This window comes from Melospiza melodia, chromosome 3, assembly GCF_035770615.1.
Source record: "Melospiza melodia melodia isolate bMelMel2 chromosome 3, bMelMel2.pri, whole genome shotgun sequence".
Lineage (NCBI taxonomy): Eukaryota > Metazoa > Chordata > Aves > Passeriformes > Passerellidae > Melospiza > Melospiza melodia.
The window spans coordinates 127,634,967-127,643,267 of record NC_086196.1 but is presented as its reverse complement, the minus strand read 5'-3'; the positions used below and the strand labels follow the sequence as shown (position 1 = coordinate 127,643,267).

Below are 8,301 nucleotides of genomic sequence, written 5' to 3'. Positions count from 1 at the left end.
TTTGATAGTAAATTTTAAAAAGCACACAATGGCAAAGTTTTGGGTGGTTTTGTTTTGGTATTTCTGTTTGTTTGTTTGTTTGTTTGTTTGTTTGTTGTGTAGTAACATTCATTGACAAGCCTGTGACCATTTGGGGGAAAAACAAACTCCCACGACCCATATGGGATGATTAGAAAGATATATGTTAACAATGAAGAAGGGAAAAGAAGAGTAGATCTTTTTCTTCTAAAATATCCTTGGTAGATGCCCTGGGTCTGGTAGACTACCTTTTTTTTTTTTTTTTTTTTTTTTTTTTTTTTTGTTTGTTTGTTTTGGTTTGGTTTTTTTGTTTGTTTTTTTTTTAACGCTGGAAATTCACTTAGGTAGGTGGATTTCTTACTGTGGGGCTTACTGCAGTAATACAGCAGGTATAGAAATGTGTTTCTGGTAGTGTACAAATGAAACAAGTGAAAGAAATACAAAATCATACCACCTCACAGAGAGCATAAATCTGAATTCTTTGGTTTTAAGGTTCAATTGGCCAGATTTATTTATTAATTTCCATTCCCGTAACATTATTTGTATATTTGGTTATATTTGAAAATATTTAAGATTAAGATGTAAAATGTAATAAAGAAAATACTTTAGAAGTTTAAGGAAATAGAGCATGTTAATTCATGTATCACAACAGAAGATGCTGTTAATTCACGTATCACAGATGATACATTAATTTTTTGAATTGTACTATTAGAAGGGAAAAAACAAAGTTTCAAATAAATTGGTACCAGACAGTCTTTTTAGTCCACCCAAAGAAGACTGTTAAGACCAAAATAATTAGAGTGCAAGGCAGACATCTGTCTCAGTCTAGCTTTGAGATAGAAAACAAAGTGTATTAGAAAATAAATGGTTAATTTAATCATAAACCCAAGGAAATTATAGGATGCTCAAAGATATGTACTATGAGTAGAAATATATTTGTTACCTATCAGATAAATTGTACGCAACTATGTAGTGAAAGATTATTCAGGGTAGCCAGAATTAAGAAAGGTTATGCATTGGATTAGAAACCCTAACTCTAAGCAACTGGACAACACAATGACAGATGAATTACTGTAGACAGCTGCCATATTATTCATGAGAAAGAAGGAGCAAACAAAAAATTCATGTGCAAGAAACCACACCCCACTGCACCATTTAGCTCTTTTTATCACTACAACTCAATAACCTTCTCAAGAAAAAACACGTGCAAAAGGACAAATAAAGTATTTCTTGAAAATAAGTGCTTTTCACCTGAAACAGCATGAAAGATACTTAGTGTTAAGAGTGTCACTCTCATTCAGCTGGAGTATCACCTAGCTCTCATCTAGATCAATGGAACCACTTACATCAGGAAAACATTATCTGAACCGAGGCCTTAGATGGGAAACAACCAAGAGTTTGCTTGGCACATGCATGTGAAATTATTTTAATTAAAAGAAAAATAAACTGTTCAGTGGTGTAGGGGGTGAGATTATCCATTTGTGATGCACGTTTTCATGGGTATAGAGATAGCTAATCTGGTTGCATGAAGGAAGAAAAGGGACCAGAGGCAATATTGCAATACTGTGATTTATATTTGTCATATTTACTGAGCCAGGCAGGGGTTAGCCTGCCCTTTAGGGTCCACTACAGCAAAGCCTCTTTTCTTCCTTATACAGCCATGTAGCTTAATTTCATAGGGGATTTGCATCATGCCTGCATTTGTATGAGAAGATGATTATTTTACACAAACCAGAATTGGCTGTAGAAAGACGGTTTGTTAGGTACTTCTATTAACCTTCGTCACACTACAGTAAATACTAAAGAAATCACATCCTGAAATTACAGTTGGCAAATTCAAGCCAAAAGGAAATGCATTCTGAATAAAGCATTACTTACCCATTAAACACACTACCATGTGCACTTTCATATTTAAAGGGGATAAAATATGCAAGGTCTTGTGATTAAATGTATCTGGCAAGCATCAAGTATCTAAGGACAAAACAAGCTTCAACAAATTAGTATGTGTATTACTTGCCAGAAATCTGGTTTACTTGCAGTGGATAATGAAAGCTCAGTTTTGGGGAGAGGTAAATCCACAGACCAAAGCAGAAGTGGCAGTACATCTGCATGGGAACTCAACAAGAGTATGAGAATACGTGAAAGATGACAAAGAGGGAAATCTGCTGAGGGTTGTACTCCTGAGAGATGCAATTCTTAAATTATTCTACTTCAAGGAATACCTTCTCCCATACACTTTGGCAGCCTTCCTGTCAGTAGTGACGCTCCACATCACTACACTTCCTGGATCTAGAGGTGAAAGCACTGGAACTCCTGCCATTGCAATCTGTAGTTTCTCTTTCAGAACTAAATAAGGGTTATTGCATCTGTTCTTTTATCCTTTCCCCTCCTACCTCAGAAGGAGGATTGAGAGAAGAGATGCTTTCATGCTCTTTCACAGAAGGAAATTGAGAGATTGAGACTGACTGTAAGAGGAGGTAATATATGGAAACAGGAAATCTACTGGGTCTGATTTTTCACCTCAGCTGGGCTGAAAGAAGAATCCAGGACCGTCACAGATGGAAGCGATCAGATGTCACTTGTGCTGAATAAGAACAGGAAGATACTAACCTCACTGGAGCATATTGCTAGAGTTTATCTGTCACTTACAACTAATTAACTAAAATACAAATTAGATGCCCTTATGGTCAGGCTCTTCTGTGCACAATTTTTAGTATGACAAACATCCTAGGAAAAATTGAAGCTTTAAATCTTACAAAGAATTGAAGTCAACAAGGAGCTTATTTGTGCAGATACTCGTTGCCTCCAAACACAAAGACACTCTTTTAATTCATAGGGGAGAAAGGCAAATTATCTCCTTTCAGAATATCTCCAGATGCTATCACAGGATGATGGCACTGGCTTGTCCTGCTCAAGCTTCCCAGGGGAAGGTCTGCAGCACAATGTGATATACTAAAAGACTCTGAAGAATGATCAACAAAGAGACAGTATGCTCTCCAAAGGCTCTTGTTGCTCAGTAAAGCAGTTTCCAAATTCAGGTTTATCAGGGGAAGCAGTCTCACAGGACCCAAATGCAGCATGCTTTTGGACCCTCTACAACTCTGCTCTTGTTCCTCAGGAAAGGCAAAAGCTTTTTTTGTTCACTGTATGTTTAATGTGAATTTAATTTGTGCTGTTCTATAGAATGTATTTCATTTCCATTAGATGGCAAGATGATACCCCATCCTACCTCTATTTCTGTACTGTTTCTCAAAGTGTATTGAAAATTCATAGCTTTGGAAAACATGATCTATGTATCTATTTAGCACAGTACAGCTTTAAATCTCCCAAAAGAAAATTTGACAGTGAATTTTTATTACCATTCTGATATAAGTAAAGACTTTCAAGTGTGAAGCTTAACGGCACTATTTTTGATTAGACTTAACTAAAATAGTTTTTAAAAATCCAAAACGAAACTGGCATTTTAACTAGAAAAAGAACTTTTTATATGAGAATGCTTTTCAAAAAAGCCAGTCCCTATTCTCTACATTTTCTTTATGAACCAATAATATTTATTTAATACATTGTCTTCTTTACTATAATAGAGTTACTCTGACTTTTAAATCCACCAGATTATCTGAAATTGACAGTGTATGAAAAATCCATCTCTGGTCAAGATTTGGAATGTAGGTGCCATTACATCTGTAAAACTAAATGCATAGTCTGATATAATGATTTATTATACAACTTACAAGTGAAGTGTGACAAAGACACTGAATTTTTTAATAAAAAGTATACAAAAAATTGACAAAAATTGCACAAAAAATGTATTATGTATTTAATAGAAAATCTTGTGCATGGATAAAAACAGCTCAGGGATTACTTAGATTAGGCCAAAAACTCAGGGTTCAGAATATCTTCTTTTATTATTTAAAACTAATTTCTTCTTTTGCTACTGTAAAACAGAGTTCAAGGATTGTTTTCTTTTTTTTTTCAAAGCCAGTCTTAAGGATCACTCTTCTGTGGACTGAAGCAAGACTCAACTTGATTTACAGAAATGATGTCTGAGACTAACCTTCAACAGCTTTTTGAAACTATTGAAATTTCACATCAGGCCTGCACAAAGTCAGAAAGAAAGAATGAATAAATCCTGCAAGAAGAAAATCAGTGAAAACAGAACTTTGTAATAACTTTCAAATTATGCTCATTTCCTCACATACGCTTGTGTAGCCCTTTAATCCCATATTTCTTGTGCCACAATTTCAGACCAAGTTTTGGTGAAGATAGAGTCAGTCAATTTTAAGGAGGAGGAAATTATTTAAAGTATTTTTCCAAAGTCTGGTTAGAGCTTTGCAATTCAGCATAGAGAAGCTCAGCTAGCACGAAGTTAGTACCAGCATAGGGTAGCTTGGTAACATCAAGAAAATCATTCTAACTACAAGTAAAAATAAAAGAATCTGGCCTACAGGAGAAAAAAACAGAATAAAGAGACAATCTTGGATTACATTGTTTTTTCCCCATTAACCATTTATTTTGGTGGTACCTGAATAGTAACACATTGAATTGAATGAAATTCCCAATTCCTTTTTTACCCACCTTTTTTCTTCTTCTTTCTCAGAGGTTTTGTTACCAAATCTGAGGATTGTAGTCCATTTAGCCTGAGTATTTTTGTTCAGTTGTATTATATCTCTTTTCTGTTTTTCTTTGCAGAAGATCTAACACAGCTAGACGAGATGCAATACAGGATGTGAATCCTACAGAATACAGTGAAGTATTAGAAAACACTACAAATAAACAGAGAAAATGGAATAATCAAATTCATTAAAAAAGATTTCAAATTCTTCATCAATTTCACAAAGATTTAATGTGTGAGAAGCACAAAACAACACCCCCAACACTAATAGACACTCTCGGTGTATAGGGAATGTTTTGGTCTAACAGTGAATACATCAATGACTGTTTTAACAAAGCAGTACATATAATAAGTCATCTTTATCTTCATTTACAGTTATCAGGAAGACAGGGAATTTAAAATGGATTGAGGAAGAACAATATAGACTTCTTTTTTTTTTAATCTTTTATTTAATTTTGTTATACGCTCACACATCCTTTGTGTGGTTTACATATAAATTTACATAACTTTGAGAATCCTTGCATATGCGCATGATCTGATACATATATCATACACATACAATATTAGATTATATAAAATAGTACAGTTTAATCTGTATAAATGCAGGTGACATTAAAAATAATTGTCTGGCCTAATAATATATGCAAGACAGGAAGACACCTCGTTACCATTTAAACCTTTCTCCTGTAAATATTTCCATTTAGTAAGTTTCTACATTTTTATAAACATAGTCATTCAAAACCTCAGTGCAATTTTTTCAGTACATTCTTTGGGGTGAAAATTGTCTTTTTTGGCTAAGTGACATAATAAATGCTAGCACTTCATGCTAGGAAACTGTGGAGGACTAACTAGGTTGAAGACTTCCTACATCTTCGTTAATCACTGTTACAATATATGCAATGTGAAAACTAACTTCACCCGTGAAAATTTGCCAAGAAGTCACAAAATCCCTGCATGTATTTAAAACAGCCTTTTAAAAAGAAGATAAGCCTACTCACTGTTCTGCACAGCTCCCCTTTCTAAGCACACATGCATGAGGATGGGTATGACAGACGGCAGAGGATGAGAAAACCAAGAGTCTGCACTATGCCTACACTTATCATGGTATCCAAACTATCAACAGAGCATTCTGAATGAAACACAAAAACTGTCATATTCTAAGCCATATTAATTATTCAGCAAGTGAAAGAAATACAGCGTATTTTGGAGCCTCTCACTACACCCTTCTCGGAAGTCACAAGGAGCCCGCAGGGAAAGCGCTCAAAGCCCGGAGTATGGTGGCTGTTTATCCGTCAATGCTGAGCACTACAATATTGCTATTATTTGTAGTAGTAATTCTAATTTTGTCTTATCTACCTAAAGGTTCCACAAACAAACCTCCCCCCCAATTTATATTCCCATTTATGGCATAACATTTTCTATATGAGGCTCTGCATCTACGCAAGGCGCGTTTGAGATTCTCGCACAATCTTGCCACCGAATTGCAGTTACACCCCTGCCTCTTCGCTGCCTTCGCTTGCTTCCGAGACGACAGTCACTAATTCTGTTTACATCGCAGCGTCTATCCTTCGAAAGGACACGACCATGCACCTTTAGCGGGGCAGCACAAACCGCGGTCCATGCCGCTCGGCCCCGGCCCCGGGGAGGTTGCGCGGGACAGAGGCGGAGGAGGCAGGGGCCGAGCAGGGGGCGCGGAGCGGGGAGCGCAGCGGGGCCGCCGCCTCTCGCCTCTCGCCGCGGGGGCTGCGCGGCCCCGGCCCCGGCGCGGCCCGGGAGAGGAGCGCTCGCACCGAGGCGCCGCGCTCCGCTCCGCGGCCTCCTTCGGGGGGGAGCGGTAAGTTCTTGTGTGTGTCCCGCAGTTGTTTCACTCCGAAGGAGCGAGGCGTGGGTTCGCAGAAAGGAAAGCGGAGGGGTGGGGGCGTGATGGATCCCCGGCAAAAGCTCTCCCAGTCTGCAGGATGAGCCCTGACAAGAGAGATTTGGCAAGTTCCTCTCCCCCTCGGGTTTCACTTTTTTTTCTTTTCCCTCCCCCTCCTATTTGTCTCGTTGTTAGAGGATTACACGCGCTTCAGGTTACACCCGGAGAGGGCAGGGGGGAAGCAGCCGCTCCTTTCCCTCCCCACACAGTATCTATATTGCCATTAACCTGTTCTTCATATTTGGGGCAAACCGGAGACACGGGGCGGAAAACACGAACGCAACAGAGGGAAGGGATCCCCAGTGATGTCAGCCCCGAGGAACTTGGCTGTCGTGGCAGGGCTGTCTCGGGGAACCATCCCGCAGCTTCTGCCCAAGTTTCCCTTTCTGTGGCAGCGACCCAGGTGCGCGCTCAGCCCGGCCACGGGCGGGCACCGCGCAGGAGCAGCGCGGGGACCCGCCGGTGGCTGCTCGGCTTCGGACAGAGGCCGGACCTGGCCGGGACCCCTCTCCCTCGCTACCCCGGCGGCTGCGACACGGGGAGAGCACAGGGAACCCTAGGGGAGGGATGCACGGGTGTCCCCTCGCTGGCAGGACGCCCCGGGCAGCCGCTCCCAGGCGTGCGGGACAGCGCCGGCAGCCGCCCGGGCTCGGCGCCCCGCTCGCGCCTCAGCCCCTCCGTCCCGGCGCTGCAGCCCGCGGCTCCCCGGCACCGGCAGACACCCGACACCGCCGCGCGCTCATTGGCCAGCGCCGCTGGCCACGCCCCCCTGCCCGCGGCGACTCAGGGGGCGGTTCGGCCCGCCGACAGCCGATAGGTGCTGCTGATTGGTCAGGAGGCGCTGTCAGTCACGTTGAGGGACGGGCCGCTCCACGGCTGAGGCCCCGCCCCCTTGCCCTCATTGATATTATCGGCGCGCGGCGCGGGCGGCCGGGCTGCAGTCGGGGCTGGCGGGCGGCCGGCCCGGTGCGGGAGCCGGGCAGCGGCGCGGAGGCGAAGGAGGCGAAAGAGAGAAAGGCAGCCTGGAGGGAGGGAGCGCCGAGCCACAGACTAGCACAGCAAATTCTCCACCGTCCTCTAGCACCCACCAAGCGGCGGCAGTGGCAGTGTCTAGGAATAGAGAGCTAGAAATATATAATCACCCCGCTCCTGCACCATGGCTTTCCAAAGTAGGCTCCCTTCTTGGATTATTTTGTGCTCCGTCTGGCTGTTCCGCTTTGCACACACGGGGGAGGCACAGGCTGCAAAAGAAGGTAAGGTGATGCGGAAAACAAAAAGTTTGAGCTTATTTATTGCTTTTGCCCACGAAGTCTGTTTGATGGCTCAGTAGGGGACCTTTCTGCCCCTGCCAGCTGCTTATCAGCCCCCCTCTCAGGAAAAAAAATAAATTAAAAAGACTTTTTAGTGAGGTGGGAGGGAGAAAAAAGCACGGCATTCATTGGGGGCTGTGCGTGTGTATGTGTGAGGGACCGGGACAACTGCCTTTGCTCCCAGGAATGAGGTTTGCGAGGCATTCGCACGTGATGGGAGGAACGGGACTGGGAGAGCTCCCGGCCCGGGTATCCCGGGTATCCGCGCCGGGGAGCGTCGCTCTCCCGTGCTAGCCCTGCTCCTGCCGAGGAGATGCGGGGAGGGCGGCTTGCCTCGCCGCTCCCTGGGCAGGGGCTGAGGGCCGAGTTCCAGGGCTCGGGACGCTCGGTAGGAGGCGCGGGGCTGGGGCTGCGGGGCGCTCCCCGCCGGGGGCCTGCAGCGC

The 8,301-nt window shown here is 43.1% G+C and overlaps 1 protein-coding gene across 5 annotated transcripts in view; it reads left to right on the top strand.

The window, feature by feature from the left end:
* Positions 1–7,505: 7,505 nt before the first annotated feature.
* EPHA7 (EPH receptor A7) overlaps positions 7,506–8,301 on the top strand; it is a 180,042-nt gene continuing 179,246 nt past the window's right edge. For all 5 annotated transcript variants that reach the window (XM_063153027.1, XM_063153030.1, XM_063153026.1 and 2 more), the window contains exon 1: positions 7,506–7,801. In XM_063153027.1, the coding sequence (XP_063009097.1) occupies positions 7,705–7,801 (97 nt within the window). In that variant the 5' untranslated portion in view covers positions 7,506–7,704. The remainder of the gene's footprint in view (positions 7,802–8,301) is intronic.